Source organism: Henckelia pumila, unplaced genomic scaffold, assembly GCF_033568475.1.
Source record: "Henckelia pumila isolate YLH828 unplaced genomic scaffold, ASM3356847v2 CTG_80:::fragment_1, whole genome shotgun sequence".
NCBI classification, from domain to species: Eukaryota; Viridiplantae; Streptophyta; class Magnoliopsida; order Lamiales; family Gesneriaceae; genus Henckelia; species Henckelia pumila.
The window spans coordinates 1,372,309-1,389,999 of NW_027331883.1; the positions used below are offsets into that span (position 1 = coordinate 1,372,309).

At 34.3% G+C, this 17,691-nt stretch overlaps 1 protein-coding gene across 1 annotated transcript; it reads left to right on the forward strand.

Moving 5' to 3' along the window:
* Positions 1-5,462: 5,462 nt before the first annotated feature.
* LOC140873729 (AT-hook motif nuclear-localized protein 1-like) lies at positions 5,463-8,393 on the forward strand. Its single transcript, XM_073276957.1, has 5 exons — positions 5,463-6,310; positions 7,007-7,077; positions 7,384-7,515; positions 7,644-7,805; positions 7,897-8,393. Exons 1-5 carry the CDS (start codon positions 5,908-5,910, stop codon positions 8,122-8,124), a joined length of 996 nt encoding a protein of 331 aa, XP_073133058.1. The 5' UTR covers positions 5,463-5,907; the 3' UTR covers positions 8,125-8,393.
* The last annotated feature ends 9,298 nt before the right edge of the window (positions 8,394-17,691 follow it).

Genomic DNA, 17,691 nt, shown 5'->3' on the forward strand with positions numbered 1-17,691 from the left:
TGTGCGAAGCTGGTACACTTGATGATATATGAGCATTTTCTAAAAAAAAAAGAAGAAAATTATAATAATCACGTGTTACCTCCTTCTCTTAAACTAAAAATATTTTGCAAAATACGAGGAAATATTTGGTTATGTAAAGTAAATTATTTATTTCTCTTACTTGTTTAGAATATTAAAAAAACATAGTAATTCTTAGGGCCTAACACATGATGATGTTGATGTCATTTTATTATTTAAAACTCTAAACTACATAATTAATTTTTTTATATTAAAACCCAAAAACAACTACCAAATTAAATATAAAGCTGACTTGGGGATTTTATTGCGCATTTCATTTTATTTTGTACCATATTTATAACAACAAATTATTTCGGAACAATACTTTTTTCCTAATTTTCAAGGTCCATATATTTTTTTAAAAAAATCAACCAATATCCCAGTATTTTCATTATATAATAGCGGCAAAGACTAAAAATTTAATGCCGTGTTTCAATATTTTGGTCATTAATAGAATTTTTCTGATTTTTAATTTTCATATATATAAAAGATACAGGGATTTGTCTTATTCATTGTCGCAATTAATTTATGCAGATTCCGACCACTCTTGTTTTTTGTTCATTTTTTTAGATTGGAAGTTATTGTATATTTCAAATTTCAATACTTGAAAATAGTTGGGGTTGAGTAAATTAATAATAAAAAATCGTTATCTTTTCTTTTTATAAATATAACAAGAACATTTTTTTTGCCGTTTTTGGTCAAAGGAAGACTGATACGGCTACTTGGATCTCTTTTATTTAATCGGTATTTGTATTTTTATCCCTCAGAAAATGTTATAGATTGAGACACTAAAAAGTCGATCCATAAGTAGACTATTCTTGGGACCAAAGTTTAATTTGGTACAAAATTTATTTTTTAGTATATCATATCTTATCCTCGGCGAATATTATATATATATGTATATGCTATGCATATATCTGAAAATAATGAAAATTACGTGAATTAACACCAGAAAAAACTTTTCATTGGCGTACATGCTTTATTTTTTAAATTCAAAAAAATAGTATATTCGCTTTTACAACTATATGTTTTTGGGAGATTGTAGGTGGAAGTATTTGATATTGTTCATCTTTGGACTATGAAAATTTATGAAGCTTAATTATATTTATTGAACCTATAGCGTGGATGCACTTTTGTTGTTTTATGCGGATAAAATTAAAATTTAACTTCTATTAGTCTGCCTATTTCGAATTTTAGTTGTATAAATTGTCAAATTTTAGTTTTCACCCAATAAATTAAATAGTTTTTCATTTTTTCCCCCAAACCTACTAAACTCGTCAAATGCTATTTATTTAACATTGATATTCTTCTACGTGAAAATAATAAAATCTATGTCACCCACAATAAAATCTACCTGAACAAAAATAAATGAAAACTACGAGTTTTTTTTTTCACTGAAATATTGAGTATCGTTTTGTTTTATTTTTGATTAAATGTATTTTAATATGTGTAATATAGAATTGATTTTTGTCGCATAACTCATGTAAGAGCAAAGTTAGTCCAAATAAGTAATATTTGATAAGTTCGGTGATTTTGACTAAAAGAAACAAAAAAAAATCTAAGTTACTGGATGAAAGAGAAACTTTAAAAAATTGCATGACTAAAATATAAAATAGATAAATTTTTTGTGACTAAACTAGTTTGCAATTTTCCCTTCTAAGGAGATTGTGATAAACAAATAGGTATGGCGTTTATATTATTTTAATTTTAATGATGCGTGGAGAAGTATGATAATATAGGTTGAGTACGTACTCTAGCTAGGCTCTGCAGATGAAGGGATTAAAGAAAATGTAAAGAATTATTAATCATCCACTTTGTTAGATATTTATTTATTATTACTTAAGCTTTTTCTTTAGTTTGGTTGGTCAATAATTATTGGCCATTCACTTTGTTAAAAAGCTTAAAATAGATCGCCATCTTGGCTTTCTCCCTGTTGCATCCCAGGATTTTAGTATTTGAATATATGAGTTGATTTCAAAAAACAAATAAAATTTTGAATTATCATCATATATTGTAATTAGAGCGTCAAAACAGTCTATATCCACCTGTAAACCATTAACCAATGGACGGACTAATCCTAAATTTTTAGTTATATTTTACGAGGTCAAGACGAATTGTATGAATTATCAACCCAACTCATTTATTTAGTAGGATCGATCGACTCAACTCAACGCATTTTGACAGTTATAATCATTTAGTTGGAATTCTGTTAGTAGGATTAAATTTCAAGTTTTTTTGTTGGTAAAAAAAAAGAAAGAAAACAATGTAATAAAAATAAGATGTTAAAGTGTTTGGGTAAACTTATTTTAAAAAACTTAAAAATGTTGATATGTTTGGTATTATAAGATCTTTTTATTGTCAAAATTACAAAAAAGAGTATAATTCTATGAAAATAAAATTTTGAGTTATACACATACGAAAATAGTTTTAGAATAAACATATATTAAAAAATAAAATTGTTTTAATATTTTACTTTAGAAAAATTTATGTGATTTGTAATTTTTTTTTAAAAAAATATTTAATATTTAATGGGTAGAGGATATGATGGAGATTTACGAAAACATTCAAGGATATTTTAGAGAGATAAAATATTAAAATAAGATCTTTTTGAAAAAAGTATCTCCCTCCTTACTTTTTTAAAAACAGTTTATAAGCTGTCAAACAGATTATTTTGACAGCTTATAAGCTGTTTTTAAAAATTTTTGCCAAACAAAATTTGAAAGCTTAAAAGCTCTAAAACAGCTTATAAGCTGTTTGCAAAAACTTTTAAACTCTCCCAAACACCCTCTAAAATGAACCATCCATAAATATCGAATAATAATAATAGTAATAAAATTTATCTATAAAATTATATATAAATAACATCACGAAAAATAACAGAATCGATAACAATATAAATAATTTTGCTCCACAAAGCAATTCAATAACTATTCAGTATTCAGTTGTTTTATTATTATTATTATTATTATTAGGGTGCGTTTGGTAGGTCATATTAAGTAGGATAATGTCGAATAAAATAACTAATCTCACATTTGGTAGAATTTTTATTTAACCCAACTAATGAAGCGTACAACGGGCTAAACCAGATAAAGGAATGTTAATTAAACCCTAAAAACACCCATGTATTGAGAATCCTTCTTTCAATCCAACTCTCGCTTTCCATGAATACCCCTGGCCGCGTCTCTTTCTTGGATGCAAATATGTTCTTTACAGAAAGCTAAATTGTTCAGCTATATTCTGATTTTCTGAATTTGAAAGCTTCCAAATTAATTACATTCTCCTCAACTTCATTCTAGATTACTCTATGTAATCAAGCTGTTACAACAAGATCGTGCTTCAAGCAAACAATATCGAATCACCAACACCTGAAAATATATCGAACTCCTGGAATATATTGGTTAAAGAAAACACCATTTTAGGTTACATATATATAACATCAAACCGTATTATATACAACATGTCCATTCTAATTACTTGGATACCATAATCCTTTCAAATTTACATAGTTGGATTTAAAATTAGATTCTCAACCAAAAGTTCCAATTCAACAGTTTTAAACGACATTAATCAAAATATTTTGAAGTTACCTCAAGATCGTGCTTCAATCCATCTGTTTGCAGAAGCTAGACGTCGAATGTGCGTAAAGGGAACAAGATCTGAGACTAATTTCGCTTTGAAAATTTGCGAAAAGGGATGAAGATGACAAGAATTGGCTCTTCACCGAAGGTTAACTAATGTATTGCGATAAATTATTGGTTTGGGAATTTCTTTCCTTAAAATAAGTAACGAAAAAAAAAATAAACAGGGGAATTATAGGTAGTGCGTGAAAATATATATTTATCCCATCACTTTATCACATAAACACAAACATCATAAACACTAACACATGTTAATAATCATTCACACCAAACACATCCCTGTACAAATATTATTAAAGTTATCCATTCATTATCAATCAATTTATCAATCCATCAATTATCTTATCATACCAACTAAACGCACCCTTAGTAGTAGTAGTAGTATTTTTTTAATTTTTTTTTATTAAAAAATGTTTTCTAAGGACTATGGATGAATATTTTGTTAGCTACAATGGTTCGGTCGAAAAGGTTTTATTTCATTTAAAGAGAATTAGTGTAATAAATATTCTTAAAACATTGATTTCAAAAAAAAAATAAATCTTAAAACATTAATCATTAAGACCTTGAGGACAAGATTAAGGTAGATATGATTATGTTTAGTGTCAGTGTTTGCTTTTTTTCCTGAATTCCGTGACATTGACAAGTCTAAATACAAGTGAGCAGACTTTCTGGACATATTTATACAGAATACATCATAATTTTAAATATTAAAATTTAAAATTTCATGTCAATTAGAAGATATGTATTTTTCAAAATTGAAAAAAAAAAAATTTATATTCTCGATATTTTGAGTTATCTAATTTTGATTTATGCGATAAAAAAACTGTATAAATATTGGATTTTCATAAAAAAAAATGTTTCCAGTGAATTCCTTATAACATTGGAAGTTGAAAAATATTATAATTCCCCATGTGATGAGTAAATACACATAAAATTTATGGTGTTTTAAAATCCAATCTGTACAATTGTTAACGTGCACATGCTTCCTATTTATATAATTATATGTACATTTTTATTTTAAATATAATTCGTTTCTCATACCAGAGAAAGAATTTTGCTAGGTCTATATAAAATTGGGGACCATATATATTGTTCGAGACCAAATTTTAATGAATCCGCTTTCCTAATTTCAAATAATAATAAAGAAAAACTTTGCGTGGTATGTACACAATTTACCATAATTTCCACCCATTTAATTGTCTCACCTCTTTCAGCCCATTTTGCAAATTTTAAATTTATTTTTCGTTTTTGTACTGAGGAAAATCTTTTTCTTTTTCCTTTTTAAGAAACTGTTGATAAATAATATCCCAAGTATTTTATCTTTCCTTTATTAATTTCCGTTTTGTCTGTTTTTGGTACTCGTAGAGATAATAATATTTAATAATAATAATATGATAATATACAAGAGATGTAATGTTTAATGTACATATGCAATGTATTTTATTTATTTATTGAAATTATCTTTTTTTAAAGAGAGTGATTGCTGTCTTCATGCCTTGGCAACCTAATTTCACTTTTCCCAACCACAATTACTTTTTTTTTAAAAAATAAAAAATAATTTTTTTTTCTTTTTTAATTTCCCCGGACTTCAACCATTATAAACCAAAATACATAATTTCCTTGCTTTATAATAAGTTTTCAATGAATGGCCCAATATTTAATAATTTATATTTAATAATTTACCATTTTTCTAAATCTCAAATTTGGACAGTGTGAGTAAAGTTAGGGGAACCTAAATTAAAATAAATTAGCCTCAACCCCACAAAACTCATATTTTCCCATTTTCTCGTCACCACCAAACCCCAAAAATTCAATCTTTTCCGATCCCAATCTCCAAATTTTATCCCAAAATCAATCTTTTTTTTTCCTGGAAAATCCCTTGTTAATTTTTTTTATTGTTTTCACTGATATTTGAACTATTTTTGTGTTCAAAAATATCAGCTTTATCTCACTTTTATGTTACATTTTTTTTTTCTTTTAGCTCTTTTTAGACTGATTGTAGCTTGTTAAGTGATAAAGGTGAAATCTTGGGAACTTCTGAAACTTGATTTTGTTCGTGTGGAGGCATTTCCATTTTTATTTATTCATTAATTTCTTTTGCAAAACAAATACTTCTAATTAATCTTTGTAAAGTTTTCTCAATTTTTTGGCAAGAAAATAATGGGTTTCTGAGAAAAATTTGGTTGGAAGTTATTTTCTTGGAGTTTGAATTATGGAAGGTACTAATACTCTGGTTAGCAGTGGAGTAACTGTGGTGGGATCAGATGCTCCCTCAGACTACCACATGGCTCCTAGGACCACAACAGAAAACCCAATTCAAGGACCCGGATCAGCACCACCGCATGTCACCGTGGCGTCACCGCTAGTTTCCATCACTCCGCCACCGGGCACGGCAACCCCGGTGGGCGGCGTAGCCGCTTTGAAGAAGAAGAGGGGCAGGCCCAGGAAGTATGGACCTGATGGCTCCGTGGCAGTCGCCCTTTCACCCAAACCACTTTCTTCCTCGGCACCACCACCGGTGATCGACTTCTCCGCCGTTCAGAAACGAGTAAAGGTCCGGTCTTTTGGGGCCGAAGCCAAGATGCAACCTCCCAGAATGGAAACTGGGAGTTCGGGTAATGAGTTGATTGATTTTGATATTGAGCATTTTGCTATTTATAGTATTATGTTCATGAAACTTTGCTTGTCTAGTGATCTCTTTTGGTACCTGAATCCTGGTGTCAATTATGTCTTTGGAGCATTTAGTGTTTTTTGGGGGGAATTATTAAGTATTAACATAGGATATTGAATGGAGAGGTGGGGACCTGTGAATTGATGTGCCATATTCTTGGTGCAAATGGGTAGTTGAAGAGTCAAGTGGGATTCAAGGAATCTTGAATTTGCGGCTTTTGTTTCAGCACTTTTTCCTTTTGCAGTGAAGGATCTTGGTTTGTGATTTGTCTTCTTGGTAATTGCACTTATGCTAGCGTTTACTTAATTATGCTTGGGTATGCGCTTACCTTAAGCTTGGACTGATTCCTAAGTATGTATATTCTTTATGGAAGTGTGACATAACAAGTTTAAGAGTCGAGTTCGGACACGGAAACTATCTTCTAGGCGGGGAAGTCTCGGAAACTTACTAGGCACCCCACAGCTACTTGTGGAACCTGTTTGAGATTTGGACACCCAGAGCAACCTAGAGAACCTCACGATCTTATTGGCTACTACAAAATTACTTAGAATGATTGTGGGGCATGTAATCGGATCAAATTTCTGGCAGACATAAATAATTTTCCTGTCATTATTGTTGATAGTTGATATTTCTTTTTCAGGTGATCAGTGGGTTTCATGCTCTGTTGGTGCCAATTTTACACCTCATATCATTACTGTTGATGCTGGAGAGGTAAAATGTTGATGCTATCTGAATGTATATATATATATGTTTTTATCATAATAATAGCCATAGAAAGCAGAATTTTTAACTGTATTTTCCTTTCCTGTTGAGGTTAACTCGATTATTGACTAGTACTACCAAATTTCTTTGAACTTTATTATTTAGATTTTAGATTAGTATTTGTGTAATGTTTTGTATAAGATGACTTTACGGTTGCTGTAGAAGTTAAGGATACAGTTACTTGTCATGTCTTATTTCGGAAGTTGCTCATGGCAAACTTAGGATTTTAGTTATTTTATCCTTTGGTGATCTTAGGATGTCACGATGAAGATCATATCTTTCTCTCAACAAGGGCCTCGAGCGATATGCGTTCTCTCTGCTAATGGTGTAATATCGAGCGTCACTCTTCGTCAACCCGATTCTTCTGGTGGTACATTGACCTATGAGGTGCAACCAGATTTTGAAAATCACTTATTTAAACAATTTTTCTGATGTTAGCAGTTCTTAGGCGTGTTGGTTTTGCATGTGAGTAGCAGTATTCTTATACAGTACCCGTTTGTCCATATGTTGTTTAGGGTCGCTTCGAGATACTGTCATTGACAGGATCGTTCACGCCGTCTGAGACTGGAGGGATCAGAAACAGATCTGGTGGAATGAGCGTCTCTTTAGCTAGTCCTGATGGGCGTGTTGTCGGCGGTGGAGTCGCTGGCTTATTAGTAGCTGCCGGCCCCGTGCAGGTAAACTCCATCCCTGTCGTTTTCAGGATATAGCTAGACCTTGAGTCCGAGCGCGTTATCTAAACAGCATAGGCATTTTACTTTGAACCAGATTGTGGTGGGAAGTTTTCTGGTGGGTAACCAGCACGAGCAGAAGACGAAGAAGCACAAACCGGAGTCGTTGGCCATCGTACCTGCTGCTGCTATTCCAATCTCGAGTGCCGGGGTAGAGGACACGTACCACACTTCCTCTTCTTTCAGAGGAGATAGCTGCTGGTCTGCGATGGCCCCGGAGTCGAAGAACAACGCCACTGACATCAACGTATCTTTACAGGAGTAGTAGGCCTATACTGGCCCCAACACTTCAAGCATAGTTCTTACTGACCACACTGGCATCGATTCTTACATTCGCGTTTCTCTCATTCGACGTTGGCGACGCCTGTAAACCGAGTAGTAGCACAAGCGCACGCCGATGGCAACCCGTTTTTTCGCGGTCGGTTGCGCCGGAGGACGAATTAGTCGTCAGATTTTACACTTCTATGTTGAACCCTAAATCTTGAAGATTTTCTGGCATACTTGATTTGGTTAATGAAACTTTTGTGATTCTGATTGTTGGAGCTGATCACTGGTGGTGAACAAGGTAAATTCTTCGGTATAGAATTAATTTTTATAAAAAAGTTGATTTCGATAAAATAAAAAATAAAAAAAATCAACAACTAAAAAACGGATTTAACGGAGCCAAACAACATTACAAATGTATATAACTTTCCAGAACAATTTTTAATATGCAAATTGCATCTATGTATGTAATAACGACATATTGTTTACTAATATAAAGTAAACTTTTCGTAAATCTTCTGTTTGAAAATAATCAAAATATTACACTTGTCAATGTATATTATATTCATCCAACCATCTGCTAAAAATTGCTCTAAAAATTTTAGAATGACTTGAAATTTTTGTTATTAATTAAGTTTAATTAATGGCTAGCTCATCTCTAAGGGTAAATTAATCTCGTTTCAAAATTAAAAAAAAAAATATGAAAATATCAATACTTATTTTCTCTGGGTCTCTTCATCTCAAAAATAATATATTATCTCTGGGTCTACAAATTGCAACTTGTCATTGCAAGTCATCTATGACAAAATGTAAGGTTAGTAAATATAAAATTTGGAAAAATTGCATATAATTTCCGTCCATCTTTTTGCGATTTTATTTCTGCATGTTATTCCATTTCAGTTTAATTTATTCATTTATTTTGTTTTGTTTTCTTTTGATTTTTCCAATTTCAGCCGGTTACTATTTATCTCTTATATATATATATCAAGGTACTGTAGGGGTGGGTCGATACGGTATACCGTGCCAAAAATCGGACACCGTATACCTTACCGAAAAAATCGGTATGGAATTTTTTTATATCGATACCGTACCATATATCGAATATATCAAATTTTCGGTATACCGAACTTTCGGTATGACGAAAATCTATACCGTGTACCGATACCAAATTCAAAAAAAATTCGGTATACCGGCAAAAAAGTCGGTATACCGAAAATTTTCATATATATATTTTTAAAAAAAATTTATTTTTCGGTATTTCGGTATATACCGGTATACCGAAAAAAAAAATTTACCATATCGATACCGAAAATTTTGGTACGATATGATACCAAACCGAAATTTTCGGTATCCCGATTTTTTTGGTAATTTCGGTAATTTTTTCGGTACGATTTTTTGGTATTTCGGTATGTTTCCCCACCCCTAAATTTTAGTGTCAAATAAATCACCTTAATGCAAAAAAAAAAAATGAATAAATTATAAAACAAAGAACCAATATTGAAAAAAAAAAACGAAATAAAGAAAGATACATTTTTGCATATAACATTATTTATTTATGACAAAAACTCCTATAAGACGGTCTCATGGGTCATTTTTGTGAGACGAGTCTGTTATTTGGGTAACCCATGAAAAAGTATTACTTTTTATGCCAAAATATTACTTTTTATTGCAAATATGGGTAGGATTGACCCGTCTCATTTATGAGACCGTCTCACAGGAGATCTACTTTTTATTTATTTTATAAAACATAAATTTCAGAACTTATATTTTGATATTAATGTGTCGGAATATTATATGGAGAATCTATTAATTTTCAAAGCCAAAATTTCACTGAGGTTACTTGAAGACAAAGTGTGACAAATTATATTCCGTGGAGCCACCCGGCCCCTTGATTAACTCCGTTTAGTTTTATATAATTATATAATAGCTTTTTTTTTTAAAAAAAAATATAATCATATAATAACAGTGCATTGGATTTCATCACTAGTGATGGACTCGATCAAATTATGCTTAACTACAATAATATTTATGGTTGTGTCATTCAAATTTAGAATAATTATATTAGTCGTATTCAACAGTAAATTAATAACATTCCTTTCTTGAAGGGATTAAAATTAATATAATTTTCACTTTTTAAATAGTTAGTTATACTCAAAGTCCTTTTTTCCTTTTCTTTTTTTAAAGAATAAAGTAGACGACAATGCCGTTTTATTGTTTCTTCAAATTTCTGAAAAAAAAAATGGGTTATATTATTGTAAAATCATATTGAGATCAAGTCGTCACCATCACTTGAGTGAAGTGATATATACCTCTTGTTTTTCAAAAAGAGAAACAATCTTGATTCGAATTATATCGTAAAAGCGAAAAAAATATACTTTGATTAATTAATTCTGTTTTGCAAAAAATAAATTTTAATTTAATTGTCAATTATCTCTTGATCTAGCTAGTCGGGAACGATTGAGAATGGATGAGTTAAGATATATACCTCTTGTTTTTCAAGGAGAAACAATCTTGATTCGAACTATATCGTAAAAGCGAAAAAATATACTTCGATTAAGTTAAGATCCAATTGTTCTTAGGTTAGAGTAGGGCTGGAAAAAAATACCGAAATGCCGCCATATCGTCTTTATCGTACCCAAAAAAATCGTATATACCGAAAATTTCGGTATACCGAAAAAAACCGTATATACCGAAATTTTTGATATCGGTATCAGTATAAGATTTTTAAATTTTTGGTATTTCGATATACCAAAAAAAAATCGGTATACACGGTATCGGTATGATACCGCGCATACCGATATTTTTTTAATAAAAAAACAGTTTTAAAAAATCGGTATACATGATATCATACCGGTAATCGGTACGGTATCGATATGAATTTATGTCATACCGAAAATTTTGGTATACCGACATGTCGATATACCAAAATTTTCGGTACGATATCGGTATCAAAATTTTCAGTGTGGTATGCGATATTCGGTATGATATGCGGTATACGTACCGAACCACTCTTAGGTTAGAGTCCTACTTATATGATTGTTTAATTATGTAGATAGGCCCCACCCTTTGCATCGAAAAAAAAAATTAGAGTTTAATTTATGCTTTCGGAATTTTATTTTATTTTTCTAATAAAAAAAAATTGGTGTCTTGTTTTTCAACTTAATAAATGGTACAAGAAAAATAAAACCGATCTTTTTCATGACAAAACAACAACAATAATAATATAGGAAAAGAAAAAAAAGTGTTCGAGAAAGCTACAAGTGGAGAGTAATTCCATCGAATTTATGCCTAAGTTCCCATATTTGTTGACTTGTAAATAATTCCTCCAATCTCACACAACGCCACAATTTTAAATGTATCACATAATTTTTGTAAGTCTTTCTTTTTTAATAAGAAAAAAAGTGAACAGATAACGTGTAAATTTTTTTTCCTTATTTAATACAATCATACAATTTTGGATTCAAAAAATAAATAAAAATCCATACAATTTTAATCTCTCTCCATACTTTTTCCATCTAATCTCTATTCGATTTTCTCACTTTCTACATGAATACTGTACGTACGCATGTGTCATTAGATTTACATGAAAGTTAGTTAATCTTGTGTTTGGTTTTATTTAATTCACTAGATCAATCAAATTAAATCAAAAAAACCACTTAAATGCAAGTAAATCAAAATAATATTTCAACTATATATATATGAAAAAATATCAAACCAAAAATAATTAAAAATATTTTTCCAGTAAAAAAAGCCAAACTAAATAACCAATCAACGTACGCTATAGTCTATCCTATTGATTTAATTAAACTGTGTGTCACTTTTGCATATCGCAATAAATATTAACGCTCGTATAAATAATTGAACTAGCTAGCTAGTGGTTTACTTTTTACAGATTGTTATTTATGACGTTAAATTTGTATATATCCATATACATTTGATGTAGCAATTAGAATTCATACAAATCCTGTAATAATTTTACATGGTACATTTTTATTTAATAAACAACATTACTATATGTATTTTCAAAGAATAAAGTAGGAATAATAATACATTGGTACGTGTATAGAATATTCCAATCATAGTTAATTAATTTCCTGAATAATTCAATCTCCTATTCTTGCAAGAAACATATCTCAACCAGGATGAGTAGTAATGTAATGCATGACCTCAGCCTGCTGACGTCCAGCACTCTACTATATATCTGGTAAAATTTGAAAATAACCCCATAATTATAAAGTTGACATTAATAAAATATATATATAATTTTCCTGGAAATTTACTAATTATACCACTAATTAAGCAACGCCGTATCGCAAGGATATATAATAGTTATAAATTAAGTTTCCAAGAAAATTCATTAATTTAAGTGTTGTTAATATTGTAAGCAAATTACAAATAAGCTATAAATAATCAACGCAACAACATTAAACCTTGCATTATAACAAGTCCAACTTTCATTCTTGCTCTGCAAGATAATCAATCAAACAGGTTATGAAGTTGTTCGACAGGCAACTCATAATTTTATCGTTCTTAGGGCTGATCATAATCTGTTATTTTTCGGTTTCAACGTTCGGAATCTTTGACGGGTTTTCGTATGATCGGATTTTCGTGTTCTGGGTATTTAACATCATAATTTGTGCTGTACATGTGAAGTATGATGGGAGATCATGTGCTGAAAATTTGGACGAGATCATGAGTTCTTTCGGCTTGGTTTACGAAGTACGAGAGGACGACGAAAACGAAGGCGATGAAATGATAATAACAGATGAAAATATAAGCAGTACTAGTAGTGTTACTGATCATGATGATGTAGAGGTGTATTCGAACGTAGATTCAGATGGTTATGATACGGAAAATGATTGGAGTGGTGAAGAAGACGAAGACGACCACGAAGACGATGACGATAATTTGGAGGGAAGAAGTGAAGACTTTATAGAGAAGATGATGAAAAGGTGGAGGGAAGAATTATTGATGGATATGATCTCCACACAGAATTAGGGTACATATAAAATTGGTTTTCTATTGGTTTGATATTTTTATTTTCTTATTTAATTTCATGATCATAAACATACAAAATCCCCTCGTTTTTTGTGGGTTTTTGATGTAAAATTACATAGGTGATACGTTTTGTTGTTGGAAAGTATCGTATTTTATCTATTATGTGCAGAAAAAAGTTGTCTCCTTTTGTTGTGGACAAGAAGATATGTTGTATAGACTTTCTAAAAAATACTATAGAATAAAGATCGTGCATGAAGAATAAATTAACATTGTACATTTCTCTCTTGTTTTTGTTTTTTGCTTTCGGGTTTTTTTTTAATAAAAAAATTCAACACACAAAATTGATTCTAATTTCAAGGGACAATGAACTTCTAATTTTGTGTTTTATAAGTTTTTCACTTTTTATTCTAACGTTGTTATTCATTATTACAAGTGAGTTCACGACAAGAGGGAAAATGATGGACATTTATGTAAGAATAAATGTGAATTGTTGGATTTATACGTGTGAACTGATAAATTAGCCGAGGCAAAGATATAGTGATTATTTGGAATTTGTTATGGACGAAACATTAGAAAATGTTAGTGATATCCCGAGGAGGAAATCACTTCAGCTCAAAGATGATCCTAAGATAAAGATCAATCTTTAGATAGACAGGATGGTCCAGGAGGTCGGCTCGGGAGATCCGTCAAGATCCTCCGCCACCATCACCCAGCTCGGGAGCTCGGGAGCTCGGAGCTCAGTCAAGCTCGTCCACACCATCATCCAGTTCGGCTCGGGAGTTCAGCTCGGGAGCTCGGGGAGCTCAGCTCGGGAGCTCAGGACCTCCTTCAAACTCCTCCCCCATCATCTCCATCTTAGGTTGGGAGCTCTGGAATTCATCTCAGCCCCGATGGCAGTAGGGAGTTAGCTCGGTAGAGGGGTTGGACAACCTTGATGAGCTAGCTAAGATGTTAGGATCAGTGCTCGGGTTGAGTTCAGGGGTTCAGCAATAGATCATTCATCCCTTTTCCATATGACCCCAGGTAGTATAGCGTCCTCATGATAATAGTTCAGCTCAGATTAAATGTTTCTTATTTCCTTTGTCAGACAAGATTCGGGCGAGATCTCAGCCTAAATATTCGGGATTGTGATCCCGGGATTCGCGGATTCTTGATAAGGAAGGTAGGCGTTAAATCCGGAGCTCTCTCCTATAAATACCAGGTTCATTTTCATTATTTGCATCCTAAATTCTTCACTCGTGGGCACACACCACTCTCTATATTTTCGCTATCCTAGCATCTGACTTGAGCGTCGGAGGAGATACGCCGGAACACCTTCCGGCCCCCCTTAACATTCTTGTTAGTGGTTTCAGGTCAGCAGCAGTTCATCTCTTATTTGGAGGAGTTTCTTCAGCTCGTCCAAGGAGATCACTTTATTGAGGTATATCAATTGGCGCCGTCTGTGGGAAAATCGAGCTAAGACGTTGATATGGCAGGAAGAGGAAGAGGAAGGGGAAGAGGAAATGTGGCAGATATGACTGTAGATCAGCTCAGCCAGTTCATCACTCAAACGGTGCAAGCGGCCATGGGTCACAATCCACCACCTCCTCCCGTGGGTCAGCCAAACCCAATGGATGCGGTGTGGGAAGAGATTAGGAGACTAGGTCGGCAAGTGGGAGGTCGGCCTGGGCCTATACAAAGGGAAAGTCCTTTTGCTCGGGCTATTTTAGATGAGGAACTCCCTGCAAATTTTAAGCAGCCTACTTTAGGGGAGTATGACGGGAGCTCAGATCCAGAGGAACACTTGGGGAGATTTGAAAATGCAGCCTTGTTGCATAGATATTCAGATGAAATTAAATGTCGGGTCTTCCTCACTACTTTGGTAAGGTCAGCCCAGCAATGGTTCAACCTTTTACAGCCTGGTAGTATTCAGAGTTTCAATGACTTCAGCTCAGCTTTTCTACACCAGTATGCGAGTAGCAAGAAATATTTGAAGACTTCTCTCAGTTTGTTCAATATGAAGCAATCTGAGGTGGAATCGTTGCGGGAGTATGTCCAGCGCTTCAATACAGCAGCTCTGGAAGTACCTGCTGCCACTGCTGACACCTTGGTCAACTCTTTCACTCAAGGGTTGAGAGGAGGGGAGTTTTTCAGATCCTTAGTCAAGAAGCCTCCTTTTACTTATGATGAGCTCCTTAGCAGAGCTGAGAAGTACGTGAATTTGGAAGATGCACAGAGGCAGAGGAGACAGGAAGGAATGTCTGGGAATAAACCTAGTGCCAAGGTGGGAGCAAAGGCCGAGGGAAAGACAGAAGGAGGAAGGAAGAGGGTGGCAGAAGAGATGAATAGGACCAAAGGACCCTACCCCTATCGGTGAGCCTGGAGAAGGCAATGCAAGTATGTGAAGATAGGCGAGCACTTGTGAGGCCCCGCAATGCTGAGAAAGGCCCGCGGTTACCGCCATCTGACAAGTTTTGCGATTTTCATCAGGAGTATGGGCATATCACCAATGATTGTCAGAGGTTAGGTGAGGAGGTTCAAAGGATCATGTATGATGACCCTCGAATCAGAGCTGAGCTGACTCGAAGAGCAAATCCTCCTCGCCAAGGCCGAGCTCCCCAATGGAGGAATCAAAGGAATGAAGATAGAGAGAATCAAGGTGATCATCAGGGAAGAGCTCCTCCAAACGGTCGAGGAGATAGGGTGCAGCAGATTGCAAATCATCCCGATAGGGGTGTTATCCATATGATCTCCGGTGGTAGTATGGATGGAGATTCGGGAAGGGCTCGCAAAGCTCACGGGCGTAGGTTGGAAAATTTTGAGGTAAGTTCTCAGCTCAGCTGTCCCACTGACCCGAACATCAGTTTCGGAAGGGAAGATTTAAAGGATGTGGTGTTACCTCATAATGATCCCCTATTGGTCACCTTGACCATAGCCAATTATGACGTGGCTCGTATCTTTGTGGATACTGGGAGTTCAGTAAACATTATCTTTAAAGAAACTCTGGATCAAATGAAATTGGAAGGATTTGAATTGGATCCAATCACCACAGAGTTGTATGGGTTCACGGGCCATGCTCTGCAACCATTGGGACAGATAGTGCTCCCCTTGTCCCTTGGGAGTGGAGAGCAGAGAGTAACCAAAATGGCTTGCTTCACCGTGGTGGAGGCACCATCCTCTTTCAATGGAATATTGGGGCGCCCTGCCCTGAGTGATTTCCGAGCCGTGGCATCCACCTATCATCAGAAGTTGAAGTTCCCAAGTGGAAGAGAAGTGGGGGTTGTTCGGGGTGATCAGAAAGCAGCTCGGTTATGCTATGTGAATGAGGTAAGGATTGATTCAAAGAAGAAGAAGAGGGAGGTAGGAATGGTTTCAATAGGTCGAACATCAAAGGCGCACGGACAGAAGGTGCTTCTGATTTCTGAAGAAGGTCATGAGAAGGTGGAATTAATCCCGGGAGCTCTGATTGTCAAATTAGCTGCTGATCTGAGCCCATCAGTGAAGCAAAATTTGGTTGGTTTCTTAAGGAAGAACAAAGATGTTTTTGCTTGGTCTGTATCGGAGCTCACAGGGGTCAGTGCAGAAATTATGGTTCATCGATTAAATATTCTTGCGGGAGTAAGACCGATAAAACAGAAGAAGAGACATTTTGGTCCAGACAAGGATAAGGTCATTAAAAAAGAGGTAGAGGAACTTCTTAAGGCAGGACACATTAGGGAAGTGCAATTTCCTACCTGGTTATCCAATGTGGTCCTTGTCCCTAAGAGTTCAGGCAAGTGGAGGATGTGTGTTGATTTCAGGGACCTAAATAAGGCCTGCCCCAAGGATTGCTATCCCCTGCCTCGAATTGATCAATTGGTTGATTCAACGGCAGGTCATCAGTACTTATGATTCATGGATGCATATCAGGGGTATCATCAAATTCCTCTGGAGGAGGAAGATCAGGATAAAGTAAGTTTCACCACCTCTCATGGAACTTTTTGTTACAGAGTGATGCCTTTTGGTTTGAAGAATGCAGGGGCCACTTATCAAAGACTCATGGACAGAGTGTTTGCCTCCCAAATTGGCAGAAATGTGGAAGTTTATGTAGATGATATTTTGGTAAAGTCTCAGGATGATGTGGGGTTGCTGGCCGACCTAGAGGAGACTTTCTCGACTTTGAGGGCTTATCAGGTGAAGCTTAATCCGGAGAAGTGTGTATTCGGAGTCAGGGGAGGTAAGTTTTTGGGGTATATGGTTACTGAGAGGGGCATAGAGGCCAATCCTGAGAAGGTGCAGGCTATCCAATCCATGTCTGCTCCCCGTAACTTACAAGAAGTTCAAAGGTTGGCAGGAAGGATTGCAGCCTTGTCTCGATTTATATCAAGATCAGCCCATAGAAGCTTACCTTTCTTCAAGGTGCTTCGCAAAGCCAAGAAGTTTGAATGGGATGATGAATGCGGGAAGGCATTTGATGACTTAAAGAGTTACTTAGCTGAGCTCCCTGTGTTGGCTAAGGCAATTCCTGGTGAACCATTGTACATCTACTTATCAGCTTTGGAAGGGGCCGTTAGCTCAGTACTTATTAGACAGGAGAGAACAGCTCAACACC

Coding starts and splice junctions, on each gene's coding strand:
- LOC140873729 (XM_073276957.1), top strand. CDS start 5,908: ATGGAAGGTACTAATACTCTGGTTAGCAGTGGAGTAACTGTGGTGGGA. Junction 7,078..7,383: donor TTACTGTTGATGCTGGAGAG/GTAAAATGTTGA, acceptor TGGTGATCTTAG/GATGTCACGATGAAGATCAT. Junction 7,516..7,643: donor GTGGTACATTGACCTATGAG/GTGCAACCAGAT, acceptor TATGTTGTTTAG/GGTCGCTTCGAGATACTGTC.